The sequence below is a fragment of the Alligator mississippiensis genome, chromosome 3, assembly GCF_030867095.1.
Source record: "Alligator mississippiensis isolate rAllMis1 chromosome 3, rAllMis1, whole genome shotgun sequence".
NCBI lineage: Eukaryota > Metazoa > Chordata > Crocodylia > Alligatoridae > Alligator > Alligator mississippiensis.
Genome location: NC_081826.1, coordinates 182,587,121 through 182,604,325, shown reverse-complemented (window position 1 = coordinate 182,604,325; position 17,205 = coordinate 182,587,121). Strand labels below are relative to the sequence as shown.

Sequence of the window (17,205 nt, the reverse complement as noted above, 5' to 3'; positions counted from 1 at the left end):
TGATGCCCATTATCTTTTTCCTGTAAAGAGAAGCATGGCAGTCTCATTTTTTAGTCTTATGTCTTCACTGGGCTGTATCTACCCATCATTTCTTCTTCCACTGCTCCTCTTCCCTACTGTTGGCTGGCTTCACTCTACATCTTTTTTTCCCTTTCCTTGTCTTGACCTCCTGTATCTTCCCACCATGGGCCTTTCTTTTGCCTGCTGAGATTACTGAGCTCTAAGTGGGGCCACATAAAACAACTATTGCTTGTGACAATTTCCATCCATACTCTGTTACAGTAAGAGATGCAAGACAAGCTAGCGGTGGACCAACTAGTGATTGAAGACAGTAGTGCAAGCAGAGGGAAAGAAAAACTTCTAAATAGAGGCGGTTTAAGGTCGCCTGAGTTTCCAGCGTGGACATTTTGTGCCTGCCCTTGACAAAGCAAGTAATATGTTTATAGCAGGGCTGTCCAACTAGAAGCCTACAGGCCCCATCAGCTGCCCCTCCCAGTGTCCTAAAGAGAAGGAAAATTGAGTGGGGAATGGTCCATGTGCTATCTAATCTGCCTGTGCAGTGCAGGGGAAGGAAGGGCTATACGCTGCCCATGCAGCCTGTCCAGCAGCATACGGAGGGGATCTAGGGGCCTGTCCCCATAGCTTATGGCCAGACCTGACCACAGTGAAATTGGACAGCCCTGGTTTACAGCATTATTATTCTGTTTACTATTCTATCTTATTGCTTAATAAACAACATCTACAAATTATAACCTGAGGAAAGTGCAAAACTCTGGATTAGGGTGTAGTTATGGTCAGAAAAATGACAACAGCATCTTCTCCCTCAACAAATCAACTCCATGTGAGAGTCAGTAACATGATTCAGCTCAACTGAATGATAAAAATGAATTATGACCTTTCCCACTGCCTCAGCTATGCAGAGTCAACAGAAGAGTGAGCTGCAATCCAGAGAGCCTGTACGCTGCATACAGGACTGTTAGCTATTTTCTGATGGCAGAATCCTTAAGCAAACCAGAAAGACTCCAAATGGACTTTTACATCCCAATGTCATTTTGTAAGGCTGGATGTTAGGATAAAAATAACAACTTTTTTTATTTTTAAATTGGAGAAATATGATCAAGTCACTGAGAGAAAAACAACATAAAAGAGTAAGCAGAACTGCATAGGAAGGCTAAAATAAATGGATATTCAGCCATAACACTCCTCCCTCCATCATCCAACTGTGCTCAAAAGACACATCCCTGCTTAAGAGCATGTAATGTGAGATAACCCACTGATGGTAGTCCCTTGCAGGGTCAAAAGCTAATATAGGAAGTTAGGGACAAAGGGTCAACTTTAACTACAAAATTCAATAAATCATGCAAGAAAGTCCCTAACTACTTCCTGACAAGTCATTATAGCTCATCGGCTATACTACTGCTTCAACCCACATAAGTAACTTCTCATTTAACGGTAAAAGGATTTCCACTACCCATTTAAGTCAGTAAATGGCAGAAATATTTAACAAATTACTGTACTTCTATACATTTTCCAAAAAAATGATATTATTTATTCCACTGATATGGGTGTTCCCTTTTTTTTTTTTTTTTTCTTTTGAGGCTTTTATTTGGTGTGGCATTGAATGAGTTATGTAAATACAATACACTAGTAGCAAAAAAGGTGTCATGGTTGTTTATGTTACGGAAGCACCTTCATTTAGGTTATGTATATGTTTATTCGCAGGTTTATCTTAGCTTTAATAATGCTAATCATGTAAAGAGCTACCTGAGCTTTGTTTAATGAGAATTCTTTCAAGGATACCCCAACCTCAGTAACGTGCTTAATTCTCTTTCTACTTTCATCAGTAATATATATAGGATTAGGTCCATAATAAGGGACGCAATAATGGCATAATTATCATTGTGGAGAAAAGGAACAGAATAGAGAGGGTTTCTTCCTCCTTCATATGCCCTCACCACTGTGTGCAACTCCTGGGATTCCTGGATGGTGATGCTGGGGGAAAGTGCTCAGTCTTGGCGAAGAATCCTGGGGAGATGTAGGGCTGAACAAAGGCTTTTCAGGCTTCTTCATTGTAGGAGAAGACATATCTGCAATGGAAATACAACACAGCAGTCACATTAACCAATGGGAAGCATACACATGGTACTTTGTAAATTGTAAAATGTTTATGGTTATGCTCCTTACTTAAATGCCTGTTCAGTTAACAATACTTCTACGGACCTCTGCTTTGACGCGTTCTAATTAATCAAGTCTTCTGTGAGTCTGCTGGAGAGTGCTAACTGGCGTGCTCCAGCAGCCTCCACATCACGTGTATTCAGCATCCCCACATTTCAAAATGGTGGTGCAGGCACTTTAATTAAAGCTCACTGAACAAGCTTTAGTTAATGTGCCCCTGCTGCCATTTTGAAGCACAGGACACTGAATACACATGACGCTGCAGGTACTTTAATTAGAGTGACTCTCAGAGCGGCTCTAATTAAAGCACCTCCCCACTCCATCGCAGAGCATGTGTATAGATGCCCACTGTGACCAGTAAACTAATTCAACATTATTGATTTTCAACACAGGCATAAATAAACAGTCACCGTTGTTTGGCCTACAAAACAGAACCTGCATTCCCCTTTATAGCAATCAAGCATGTCAGTGAAGAAATCCAAGTCCTTTCAAGTTCCCTAGATGCTATTCAATACCAGTCAGAATCACCATATTCACTTCTCCAACAGCATTGTATTCTTTACTATATTTTTTATTGGGACAATGTAAATATACAATGCATTTAAAGCATGTGTTATTTTTAATATGGAAATCCATGTTTTACCTTTTCTAAATGTGTAGTGACACAGTATAACCTTCCCAAGAATGCAAGATACACACTATTCTTGTACAAGTAGGACTTTCTCACTTCTTTCCCGCTGACACATCGACAAAAACATCTGTCAATGGAGATCATGGTAGTTGTGGCAAATAAACAGCTGCTATTTGGAAGGGTTCTTTATTTTTTACAAATATATTGTAAACCTAATGAATTTTATCTGAAGCTTTAATTAACCTAAAGTCCACGACTGCGCTTCAAAAATTGAAATTAAATCCTTCCCACTTTTTAATTATTTATAACAAACATTCAGAGGCTACACATGGCATGGTATTTGGAGTCAATCTGAAGTCAACAGGAATAACTCATATTTACTACAGGTAAGCTCATTTCTTAAGTACTTTGCTGGATCAGGGCCATGCTGCATTTGGAGCATGCTACTGCTGTCTTTAATGTGCACTTGTCACCTTATCACCAGGCTACTGCATTCTGCTCTGTTTAAATTGTGTCTTAAATCCTATTAAAAGTTGAAGATGGGTAAAATGGAGCCTTGTGAACATATTCAATCAATGCTTATTCATCTGGCAGTTGTTTAAGGTGTTACTTAGTGACTTAGAAAACTTAGGACCTGAGGCCCCTGGCAGATACGCAGTTAAAGGCATGATGCAATCTGATGTGCAATCACCACAATAGCTCCTCCTGCCATGCCACAGAGACCAGGGGCCTGAGCTACTGATTAGATTCTGCCATTCTGCACCAATAGAGATACACTGAACAACTCTTCATGAGGCCCCAATTTTAAGAGTCCAGAATCTGGTGACCTTCATGGCACCCTGCAATGCTCCTCTTGGCAAGAGGGTCCCTAAAGAAGTGAATTTTGTATAGGGGAATATATAGGGAAAGAGAGGAATTTGTTTTATTTCCATGCTGTACAGTTTTTAGTGATTACTGTAAATTGGGAGAGTTGATTGCATTGAACTACTGTAATTTCAAGTTATTCTGAATTGCACCTGAACACTGATGTAAGTGCATCTGATCACTGTAGAAATTTAAATGAATAAATAAACAAACGGCTTCTTGAGAGTAAAGATACATTTATTTTTTCTGCTTGTACCACCATTTAACAAGGGCAAGATTTCCATGTGGTTATGGTCAAATTAATACATTCAACTGCAAACCTACCAACATTCTAAAAATATATATATTTCTAGTGCTCTCAGTGAGTCTGGAGCAGATATACTACAATTTCAGGAATGATAGATTATTTTGTGATGAAACAACAGCTTTAGCACCTTCATTTAAAACCCTTGTTTCATTTAAGAACAAGGAATGTTTCATTATTGCACTAGAGGGTTAAGATTTTATAAGTCACTGGACAAAAACAAATATTTGCTTTTCTGCTACATGTCTACTACTAGTGAGTAGTCTGTTACTGCAAAAACATTCCAAAGTTATTGTCCAAAAAAACAGAGATTCATTAATGGCTCATAATCACAGCCTTTGACTAACATGCTGTGTCCATCACTGGCTGCCAAAAATTTATCAGTGACTGAGCACCTTGATAAAATACTTTCTGAGAGAGAATTATTTCATTATATCATATACATAAATATATTAAAAAGGAAAGACTAACTAAAGCCTGAATGAACTGGATGTGGGGAATCTTTTGCTTGTCTTTCACTGATATGTTCAACAAAAGAACTCCTGAAAGAATGAACTGTCTTCTGCTTAGACATTCTGAAAATGTCTGTAGCTCTAATTTCTAAAATGCAACAGAAGCTAATGTGACTGTTACTTCACAAAACAAGAAAAACTTGGGCTATTTAAACCAAAAATATTTTGGCTGCTTGAAAGAAGAATGCTTTATGAAGTGCAATGTAATCAGGGTTTCCATTTACCCCCTGGCCTAATCCCTAGTTTGAAATGAATTTATAGAAAAAGAGGCCAGTTGTTATTACAATCCTAGCATTTTGCCTTTAAAACTGTGCCACTTTTCCTGTTTCTACTTTTAGGCAAAAATAAATGTAGTCAATACCTAAGAATAGCATAAATTACAAACCAACATGGAATACAACCAGCCATATTACTATGAGAGATGATGGCCTTTAAGTTGAGATGAATTCCTCTGGTAGTCAATAATACAAAATGTTTGAAAGCAACTATGAAAGCAACTATGAAACTATGGAAGTTTCACTACCAGATGAACCCTCATCACCTGCTCAAACCCAGATTAGGTACTTTACTGCAACAAAGCGTGCTACATCATACACCACAGTGAAGTACTTTTGGAGGATACTATGCACAGCATACCTGACTGCTGGGCCTGAATGGGTGAAATACATGTAGCACTTCCTTTGTTAAAACAATGTACTTAGCATTGTGAAGTAATTCAGATGGCCATTTCCACCCCTTGTTCTCCTCTTGTATGCACTGACATCATAATGGAGCATTCAAGTTCTATTCACAGTGGAATAACAGGTGCAGTCTACAGGGGAGCTAGAACAAAAACTGTCTGTATAGGTTACAAAAAGAAACTGCAGTGGTCTCCTTCTTGACCAGGCTTGTAAGTCGGGTAAGAAAGCAAGAGCTATATTTTCTTCAGAAAATTATCAGCTATGGAAAAAAAATAATTATTAAAATTTAGGGGAGGCTGAATTTTTTGTCCTTTTATTAATAAAAATATGTATGGCCTATAAATACAGCATAATTAATTAAAATAATCTTAAAAGTTCATAACATTTTTACTGGTACCTTCAGCACTTACAAAATAAAAATGATTGATTTAGTTTTGCTTTAAAACATTTTTATAGGTCACCCCACATATATATTTTATTTCTTGCAACCTAAATATACAAAGCTAATGAGGTAACAAGTGACTGAGAGAACATAAAAAGCAGGTATAGTCGTATCATAGCTTTCCATGAAAAAATACCTACCATCTAAGAAAAAAATGAGCGCCAAAATCAGCAATTTAGATCAGAACATATTTCTTTGTCCTCCCTAGAATTTTCTTAAGGCTTTAGCAAAACATAAATGTGTTTTTTAAAAATTCACAGGTGTGTTCCATATTACTCTTATGCAATATCCTTGTGTTATTATGGAGATATAGTACATACATGCCCAAATATTCTTGCATAATATACTTCTTTTATTGTAGAGATATTTACAGTATATACATGCCCAAACTACTGCATGTTATAAATTCTGAAGTGTCACATCAAAGAGATAAAGGCTATGAAAATAAAAAGTGTTAGATCAACTCATCTCCCAACAAGGTAATTCCATCTACAAAGGCAGGCAGAAAAAAGCCACTGTGAAGCATAGCGTATGTAGCCTGCTCATTGGCAGCTTGCACAAATGGTGCTCCAGATGTATATCTGTTCAAGACAGCCCAAGGCAACAATTTTGATCAATTCTAATGTGATAAAATGCTGCAGGGAAAGTGTGGAGAAACGTGTTTACGTCAGCCTTTAATTAAACTGTTGTTCGCTTCCAAAGAACCTTAGGAAACACTAATGAGACATGAGTTTCAGCAATTTCCTCATCAAAGCAAAAACCCTCTTCCTCAATCTGAAGCAGCCTGTCATCCAAGTAGCTCCCTGGATAAATGTCACATGGTGCACCAATCGGTAAGCCACCTGTTAACAGAACTTTGCTGGAGTCAACTCATCATCCAGGGCAAGTTCAAACATCCACCTGCCTGTTTTGGACACCTGCTCAATTGTCTTGTGCAGTATAGCAACATGGTAACTTTTCTATTTTGCTGGTGAGGCAGTGGGAACAGATGAATAAACAAAAGAGAATAAACAGAATTAAATCTATATGACTTCAATAATTATGCCTCCAAGTTATTATCTACCTCTTCCTGCTCATATCTTTGTATTGCTTATCTAATCTGTCTTTACAAGGTACATTCCAGTAGACCGCTATCCACCACCATCATTTAGACCTCATTAATTTAGCATTGCCTCAAGAAATGCAGATGATAATATCTTCTGGTCATTGTTCATGGAGTCATACTTTCATTACTTTACTGGAAAAAAACCCCAGAGTTGCATCTTTGTGTAAAAGTTCAAACCAAAGGGCCATTTCCAGAGACAGCACTAGAGATAACAACACTATTCTATGTTTTACTGAAGAAAATTGAGCCTGGTTCCCCAGTGCCTCACACATTGTGTAGTTATGTACATCTGTGTGCAAAGAGAATATAAAACTTCACCAGATCAGCATGGTAGCACTTTGTTCAGGTGGCTACAAAGTATACAATGTTGAACGTTATGCCCATTAAATTCAATAGAATTATACTTATTTCAAGTCAGCATAAGAAAACCAAATCAGTCTTCCAGCCTCTAAACAAATTAAGCTAAATATTATTGCATAATATACTTCTTTTATTGTAGAGATATATACAGTGCATATATACCCAACTGCTATGGAAACTGGAGGTGCCCAGCACATCTAAACACAGGCTTCAAGGGCTTAAAACATTTCAGCAGAGGTCAGAGAACATAGTTCCCATGATTTCTCACAAGCATATGCTAACTTCAAATGAAAAATAATTTGTTAATCAACTTAAAATGTGTTGATGGTTAGGAAACAATCCTGTTTCACAAAAAAACAAAGAATCAAGGTTTTAAATTTGCCTTTTGCTCTTCAGTGGGCGTGTATACACGTGACACTTTAATGCACATTAGCCTAAGTTAATGCTCATTAAGGGCAAACGTCTACATGTGCACGCCTTAATGCTGACTAAAAATCGCAAATTTAGGCTATTCGTGGAGGTAATCAAATGCAGGTATCGAATTTAGGCACTAGTAGTTAAAGCGCTTTAACGAATGCATAGACGCCTTAAAGCACATTAACTCTGTGTGTGTCAACTAACTTGGCACTAACTTTAGTCCCAAGACAGATCCCACACAGCGTTGATGTGCTTTAATGCCTGCATGCGTAGATGCCTGCCTAAACCCACTTAATGCACATTAAGCTAATGCACATTCAAATTTCAGTACGCTTAAACGCATGTGTAGATATGCTCAGTGGAAAGAAAAGAAGACAAGGCTTGTTTTTCTCATGCAGTTTGTTTGTTTGTTTGTTTTAGAGAGAGAGAAAGAGAGAAAAATATTCTCAAACAGGCAACAGCCTGGTGGTGAGGATAATGACCTCTAACAAGGAAAATCAGGCAGAGCAGGGTTTTTGAGCTTGGATAGTCTCTAAACCAGGCAGGTTGCCTAACTACCAGGTTATTGGCTATTTTCCATTTTTTATGCTTCAGCTGGTACTGTGCTGGGGATAGGTGCAGCAATATTTTGTGTGCCAGTACATGTACTTTGGCTTTCTAAAGGATATCTTAGATACATTTCAAAAGGACAAATTTTGGACTGAAGCTGAACCTTGTGTTTGAGAAGCAGCCTGGATGAGAAGCAGCTTTGAACAAAGCTGTGCAACCGGACTTTAAAAAATTGCCTCTCTGTCCAGATATCTTAGCATAAATAGTAATCATGTGCAAAATGTATAAATCAAGATGGCAGGCAAACTGTAATGCACACTCGATACATCCTAATAAAGGAATAAACAGAAAGTCAAAATGCTTTCTAACAACTTAGAAGTGAGAACATGTGTATAGTCATAAGGGTACCTCTTGCATTGTATTTTCCAGAAGATGCTTTTTTTTGCATTGGTTCCATTCCAACCATTTAGTTCATAATATTTCCAAGCACCTTCAAAAAAAGTGTTGTGTGGTATTTTTTATTTTGTCATTTTGCAATGGATAGTCATTTTACAGTATTATGTTTTGTGATTTGTGGTACATGATCTGGGAAGAAAAAACTAGAGGATTCCTGTAATACTTTATCACTAGAATTAGCTGCACAGCAGGACAATGAAATGATACTGGGGGTAGAGGAAGGTTACAGCAAAGTAGGAAAATGCTTTGAAAAGATATAATTGAATTATCTCTTCAATTCGTTCTCTATTAATCTTTAATGTTCTCTAATCAATTTCATTATTTCATTTCCAATGGATGAAATGTATTCAGTTACCAAAGAGAGAGCCCTGATGTAAGAACATTTGGCCGATCAAAAGCCTATTACAGCCAATGGATGGCTTTTAAATAAGATAGGCAGAATTTTTCTCCATTCCTTTCCCACAAAATTTCTATAGCTGTAAATCCTATTACTAATCTCTTGAACTTTATAATCCTCATATTTTATTCTTCCTATATTTGCACGTATACACTGTTGTGAAATGAACCAGTAACTTTGTTCTTCAGTTTCTGCTCCATATCCCTGCCCTGCCTGGAAGTTCTGCTCATGTTTTACAGAAATCCTATTCTGATCAGAAATGTATTTGGGGGCATATCACCCTTGTTAGTCTGTACCTTAAAAAGCAAGGGGAAAGTACTTGTATAGTGTTGTACCTGGATGAAAAGAATATGAGAAGAAACCTGCAAGAGTATAGTATTTACAAGGACTTTTCAACATCGTCTTTTGAAATTGTTCACTCTGTTGTTCATATAAAAGAATGTTCAAAGTTGTGTACACCAAATGTTCACAAATGTCTCTACATGAACAAGTAATAGGGGTAGCATTATGGTGATGAGTACTCTATCACATAAAGACTAACATCTAAATTTCCTGATTATATTACAGATGAGAAGTTAAGTTTTACTAATTTAAAACTGTCTAGTCTAGGTTATAGACCTTTAAAAAATATGCACATTGACATTTGAAGTATTTAATTTAGGGCATTATTAATTTTGCCAGGCCTTAGATAAGCATTTTTAAAATTATATTTAAAGTGTGTGTGTGTGTGTGTGTGTGTGTGTGTGTGTGTGTGTGTGTACACTTTTCAAAATGCATCTTCAAAATATTTTAAAAATCTGTAACATCATGACAGGACATACGGACTTAATACCATAACAGTTGTTTGATTTTGTCATGCAACTTGTAAGTAATTAGCTACCATAATGAAAAGAATCGTTTTGTTTAAAGTTACATTTTTTGTCCACTAAGATGACTTTGAAACTATGGCAAACTATGCTATAAGGCCACTGAGTGATAACTCTATACCCATTTCATCCAAACCTCTCTTCCTGCAGACAGGCACTCTGCTGTATCATTACAAAGTAAGACACAATTTAATGTGGTAGAGATATAAACTACCACACTATATTCTAATTTATGATTTCTGAATCATAACCACGAGTCAATGACTTTGTGCCAAGTAAGGAAAAAATATCAGTATATAAAGAGTATTCTAGAATCCATCCTCAGAAAAGCAGTTTAAATACTAAGTTACCCTGACTTCAAAAACTAAACTCCAAGCCAAAACTATTCCTTATGTGGCAACTACATAAAACTTTCTCTATTATCCATCTGTACTAGTATGGCCAAACCTTCTTGAACATCAAACTGCTCTCCAAAACTGCTCAAATAAGGAGAATGTGAAATTACACATGCACAGAAAAGAAAAAAGAAAAAAGTATGACACGCAAATTCGTGAAGCGTTCCATATTTAAAAAAAAAAAATATATAGAAAGAAAGAAAGAAAGAAAGAAAGAAAGAAAGATCATAAATGTTTATTTTTCCTGTTGGGTATATTTACACAAAAGGTGCAAAAATGTTATTCAGAAATGAGCACCATCTGTTTTCCTATGTTGCCGCCGGTCATCATGGATTGGAAAGCAGCACCAGTTTTTTCCAGACCTCGTGTTACAGTCTCTCTGACCTTGTGATATTCCTTGCTTTCTGTATTTCTTCTACTGCAGGAGCCAATGGAGGAGGATAAGACATATCTTTATTATACTGGGAAATCTGTCCACAGAGGATGATATGGCTATTCTGATTCATCTGACTGATAACTGCATCACTGATGTCTCCACCAACATTGTCAAAGTACACATCCACGCCAGCTGGACAGAGTTCCTGCAGCTGCTCTGCCACACTTCCCTTCTTGTAGTTGATGGCAGCATCAAACCCCATTTCTGAGACCAAAATGGAGCACTTCTCATCTGTACCTGCAATTCCTACCACTCTGGAGCAACCCTCTAGGCGGCCAATCTGACCAGCCAAAGAACCACAGGAACCAGCAGCTCCACTAACAACCATTGTCTGATTGGCACCTGGAATCACATGTCCTTTCTCTCTTATTCCTAATAAGGCAGTTAACCCAGTAATACCAGAGGCACCAAGAAAGTAAGAGAGGTGTCCATCTACAAGTTGTGGATTAAGCTTTTGGAGCAGACTTCCATCTAAAATGGCTTTTGTCTGCCAGGGCCAGTTGAATGAAGTTACAAAATCTCCTTTTACAAGGTGTGTACATTTGCTATTCTTCACAATGCCAATGCCCCCACCATCAGCCACCTCAGATAGCTTCCAAGCCCGGAGATATTCAGCATCTGTGTCTTCAATCATACGACAGCGCATGTAAGGATCCACAGAAAGGTAAAGGGTTCGAACACATACTTGTCCCTCTTGGATTTTATCTGGTATTGTGACTTCTTCCATTCGGAAGTAAGAAAGAAAGAAAGAAGCACTGCAATACCAGGCTGATGCATGGAGAGCGAGAGTTCTCTGTGAGAGGGAGGCAGTATGAGTGTGGCTCTAGTACAGCAGAGCGAATGAGACACAATGCTGTGATGAGTTGGGCCCAGCCTCAGGCCAGAACTTATGACAGCTGTAAGCAATATCCATGAGGCTTAGGATGCAATACAGGGGTGGATGAAGCTGCATACATAGGCCCAGGGGAACAGGGCATTCAATAGGCAGCCTCCTGCTTAATTAAGACCGTAATTCTTTAACAACAAGGCGTGGCAAGCGAGACAGGTAGGTGGCATGTCCAGACGTAGTGGGAGGCCAGCACTGTGGCTGGATGGGGACTTCCCACGTTACCACAATTGGCATTGGTAAATCACTGAGACTCACTGTAACTCTAGGGGAAAACTCATGCCACAGCATCTTATTAATGCTAGGAATCCAGGAACTTGACTTATGAAATAAAATCAATACTGTAACCTTAACTATAAGAGTTAGAAGGATACTGGGAGACTTCAAATTTAACAAGATGACAGATGGGGTTAGAGATAAAATAATTTAAGGGAAAGCTATTCATTTAGAAATATTCAGGCAAGACATCTCAAGGATTATATTATGATTAATTATCATTATAAATGATACTTCTAACAGTTTAGGATTATTTAAAAGTTGTGATATATTAGGAGATTTATAGAAAAATCTGGGAAGTGAAGTGGCTTGGAACTCAAATTTAAATATAATCACTAAACTCCGAAAGAAACAAATCATCCTGAGCAATTATTGTTTGACACAGTTAATATAATGGTAAAAGAAAATGGAGGCTAAGAGTGAAGGTCAATCTGGTGTAACACTGTTGGAAAATAGATCCTATTACAAAAGGTTAAAAAAAAGCTACAAGCATAAATTACATTTTTTTTTAGCTAAACCTACATTTTCCCTACTCAGCTCTACCACAAATGAAGAAAAAACACGCTATTAAAAACAATGTGAGACTCCTTTGAATCCTTAAGGAAGCTGAATGAATACTTTACTCATAGAATCAGGACCCACTGGTTTCAGGTATCCTGAGGATCTTATCAATAGTAAAATAAAGCAAATCTCTATCAATTACATTTTATAGAGGCTGGACCCAACTTCAGTTCACACAACAGGGTTATTCAAAAAATAGTTGTTCTAAATATGCTAATGGCCAAGTAATAGCCTCCTGCACATGTAGCTGTCATTGATATAAATGAGAGGTGCATGTACCTACTTGAGGCAAGCTTTAACCTACTAGCTACATATGGAAAACATATATTGCAGTCATACCTAATGATTTTCTTTTCAAAATAAAAGACACTAGACCCATAACCAGGTTTTAGAACAAGGACTTTTATTAAATAAAAATATTGGAGAAAAATGAAAGCTGTTGGATGATATATGGGTACTTTCTACACACTATTTTCTTGCCTTTTCCCCTCAACTCTCTTCTTCTATACATTATTATCCATATTAATTAATTAAGAACCTGATTCAAATGTGTACTTGAGCAAAAATCATGTCCTTATTTTTGCCTAAATTTTATAGCCAATCCACATATTTCAAACAGCTTTTAAAATACGCATGACTAGGTAAGAAGTCACTCTGAACAAAAGAGAACTTAGGTTTATGGTGAAATTCTGGCTCCACTAATATTTTTGGGAATCTTACCACTGAGTTTAAGGGGACTAGAGTTTCATTCTTTGCTCATAAAATTGCAGTGATGTTGTACCCATTTCACACTTTTTATGCTTCACCATGCTAATTAAATCAAACCCCATTATTTTATTCTGTTCAAAGTGGAGTTTAAGTAACATTCTGGTAAATTATCACTTATTCCTACTTGATAATGGATTCTGTCTGTGACACATACGTGGAACTCTCATTGAACTTAATATAACACATTTGTTGTTATACTATTCACTGAATTTTAATTTATATTTGTCTTTTTTAAGTATTAAGCCTTTGAAAACTGCTTTATCCATTCCACTCAGCCCAGCAGTCTTAAGGCTCAGAAGGTAAGAAAGCACTTTTCACCTTGATTAACCTGCTGCTGAACCTACTGCTAATGTCAGCAGTTATACTGAAAAAAGATATTACTTACAACTCTGACACAAGTGAAGCTCAGAGCAAAACCAACCAATATTAAAGTAAGATTCTGACTTATTTTAATATTGCTTGAAACAGCATATGGGAATACTGATGTTTAAAAATTAAACATGCTTTTTAAATATTAAGCATGAGTGACTTCCAATGCTTCAACCATCAAAAAAGTAGGAGAGAAACTGGTTTAGCGTTGCACATGCAAAGTTTGGATAGAAATGCCACTTCCACTACAATGCCATTTTTAGTATGATGGCTCAGAAATGTCACACACAATTAAGAACTTTGTTCAAATATATTTCAAAGCTTTTTTGTAGTGAGAAGTATTTCTTAAACGCATTATCTGTATCTGGTTTTCTCTGCATATAGCACAGATAAAAGATTATGACTGAATATGCATCAGCTTTCTGCAGATACACTAGGAGCTGAAAGTAGTCCTGAGCTCTGTCCAATATAGGACACCAAACAATTTTAAGTTGTCTCTTATAGCTCTGTTCCTGGACAACTTTAACTCCTTCCTCTGTTAAGTCCCTCACTTCAGAAATTAAAATATCCGTTTTAAACATGACCTAACCGAGGAAGGGCCAGCAAGATGAAGAACCCAACAGGATGGGCGTGTCTAGTATGGAGGGAAAAAGCAAAAGATGGCATAAGTTCAGGAGAGGGGTGACCAGCTAAGAGGGTTTCGGTCTGAGTATAGGAGGGTTGAACGAGCAATCAACAAATGAAGCAGGTCTACCTGTTTGTTTAAATTGTATGTTCATATCCTAACTCCTGACTGTTAGCAAATGACAGGAGAAATGTGAGAGAGTGGACATTACGCAGGAGCTGTAAAATTAAAATTCACTTAACTGTATACTGACATTAGGTATTTTTGGAAAACATTGACTACAGAATGACATATGAATCTGCTTTGGTCCCTCTATTATAGGGTATATTATTAACAAATATATGTGCTTTACATTTACACTTTAAACCATGTTGTAATACTAAGGAAAATAGGTTTAAAGTCTGATCTTACTGGATATTTCTCTATTATGTTAATATTCTTCACTAAGAGAGGTTTTGGAAAGAAAGTATTATATGCATATAAAATGTTCTGAAGTTATTCAGAGCTTCAGAACTTGAAAGACTACAAGGCTCTAGGGGCAAAGCTCAAGGAGACAGGGGCAGAGGTAGTTTTTTCTTTTATCCTTCCAGTGAGCAGGCGCAGACGGCACCACGAGACATGCATCGGTGAGGTCAACCGGCGACTTTGGAGCTGGTGTTACCAGGCAGGCCTTGCGTTCTTGGACCATGACCCTCATTTCCATACAGAGGACATGCTCAGGCAGGAGGAGCTTCATCTCTCCCCAAAAGGTAAGCATTTTTTTTCTTCCAGGCTGACTGATCTCATATAGCAAGCTTTAAAATAGGTTCGCCAGGGGACATGGACTCAGAGGAACACGAGGACACTTCGCCATCAAGCCAGATGACACACACAACTAGTACCCAGGTAAGTGACAGGGGCCAGGGCAGACTTAGGAACAAGGGGGCAGCACGGGCACCTACAGGAGGCCTCAAATGCCTCTACACAAATGCTTTAAGCATGGGAAATAAGCAGGAGGAACTCGCCCTCCTGCTAGCTAGCAAAAACCCAGACCTAGTGGGACTCACAGAAACCTAGTGGGATTCTACCCACAACTGGGCAGTGGACATCGAGGGATACAGGCTGTACAGGCGAGACAGAGCAGGGAAAAGTGTGTGTGGGGGGGGTGTAGTGCAATACATCAAAGAGCAATACACATCCTCAATGATCAGAATGGGGTCAGAGGAGGGGCAAAATGAGGGTAAGACTGCAAGGGGGCCGTGGGGAAAGGGACTTGATAGTGGGTGTCTACTACAGACTGTCTCACCAGGGGGATGAGCTGGACCTGGAATTCTCAGGTCAGTTCACGGAGGCTGTAAAGTCAAGGGATGAGGTTGTCATGGGTGACCTAAACTACCCAGACATCTGCTGGGAGGATCAGTTATCCAGGTCTGACCACCCACGGAGGTTCCTAGCCGGGATACGGAACCTTCACCTAACCCAGGAGCTGCATAGTCCCACCAGGGGAAATGCCTTGCTGGACCTGGTCCTTGCCACAGGTGACAACCTTGTGAGGAGTCTGCAGGTGCTCGACCACCTGGGCAACAGCGATCATCGCCTGCTGGAATTTACTATCCAGCAGAGGGTAGTGAAAGCAAGCAGCCAGGCAGAGGTCCTCGACTTCAGGAAGTCCAACTTCTGTAAGCTAAGGTTAGTAGGAGAGGCATTGGGGTCTCAGAGCTTCAATGAGATGAGATGGGAGTCCAAGACGGGTGGTTGTTCCTCAAGGAGATGATCCTCTAAGCTTAAAGGAAGTCAGTCCCAATGCGCACCAAGGGGGGAAGGAGTGCTAAGAAGCTCCCATGGCTCGGCATAGACATCCAGGGATGCCTGAGGGCAAAAAAGGAGGTGTACAAACAGTGGAAGTAAAGAGTTATCACCAAGGAGGATTATGCCTCCATTGCTCAGGACTGCAGGGAGGCTGTTAGGAAGGCCAAGGCAGAGATGGATCTAGGGCTAGCGACCAGAATTAAGGATAATAAAAAGTCCTTTTTCAAATACATAGGAAGCAAGAAGAAGGCACCGATCAGGTAACGTGGGGCCCCTACAGAATAGGCTTGGCAATCTGGTGATTGCAGCAAATGAAAAAGCTGACCTCTTTAATGAATTCTTTGCCTCCATATTCCTGAACAGGGACCGGGACATCTTCCCCGCTAGAATTGCAGACGGACCCAGGGGAGGCACCGCCATGCCTAGGGTCAGAGGCGACTTAGGGAACTTTTGGAGGGGCTGGACATGTTTAAATCAGTAGTTCCAGATGCTCTTCACCCAAGGATGCTGAGGGAATTGGCGGGATTGATACCGAGGCCCCTGGCACGCCTGTATGAATGCTCATGGGGTGCTGGCCAGGTAGCAGAGGATTGGAAAAGGGCCAACCTGGTTCCCACTTACAAGAAGGGGAGAAAGGAGGACCCCGGCAATTATAGGCCAGTCAGTTTACCTCGGTCCTTGGGAAGACCTTTGAGAAAATTATCAAGGAGCACATCTGCAAGGGCCCAGAAGGGAAGGTAAAGCTCAGGGGCAACCAACATGGGTTCACTGAGGGCAGGTCCTGCTTGATTAACCTGATTTCTTTTTATGATCAGGTCACAAAGTCCCTGGACGAGGATGTCGGGTGGATGTTTTCTTCCTGGACTTTAAGAAGGCCATTGACATGGCTTCCCACCACATTCTCTTAAAAAAAAACTTGGTGACTGTGGCATTGATGCATTCAGTTAGATGGGTGGCAAATTGGCTAGATGGTCATACTCAGAGAGTGGTGGTGGACAGGTTGTTCTCGACCTGAAGGGATGTGGGCAATGGAGTCCCCCAGGGCTCAGTCCTGAGGCCTGTACTGTTCAACATCTTTGTCAGCGATCTGGATGTGGGTGTGGAATGCATGCTGTCCAAATTAGCTGACGACACCAAGCTGTGGGACAAGGTGAGCACACTGGTGGAGAGGGACAGAATCCAGCCAGGTCTAGACAAATTACAGAGGTGGGCGGATGAGAATAGGATGGAATTCAACACAGACAAGTGCAAGGTGCTGCATCTAAGGAGAAGGAACCAGCAAATACACCTATAGGCTGGGGAACACCCTACTTGTCAACACGGTGGCAGAAAGGAATGTTAGA

At 39.3% G+C, this 17,205-nt stretch overlaps 2 protein-coding genes across 10 annotated transcripts in view; both read right to left on the bottom strand.

Annotated features, from left to right (window-relative positions):
• Window positions 1–17,205, bottom strand: part of NFIB (nuclear factor I B) — a 248,196-nt gene that overhangs the window by 49,811 nt on the left and 181,180 nt on the right. For all 9 annotated transcript variants that reach the window (XM_014611097.3, XM_006261055.4, XM_019483837.2 and 6 more), the window contains one exon: window positions 1,956–2,087. In XM_014611097.3, coding sequence (XP_014466583.1) covers window positions 1,956–2,087 — 132 coding nt within the window. The remainder of the gene's footprint in view (window positions 1–1,955; window positions 2,088–17,205) is intronic.
• LOC132249481 (prostaglandin reductase 2-like) lies at window positions 10,377–11,348 on the bottom strand. The gene is given in 2 exon segments (XM_059724722.1): window positions 10,377–10,536; window positions 10,539–11,348. Coding segments are annotated over 2 exon segments (882 nt in total). The 5' UTR covers window positions 11,317–11,348; the 3' UTR covers window positions 10,377–10,432.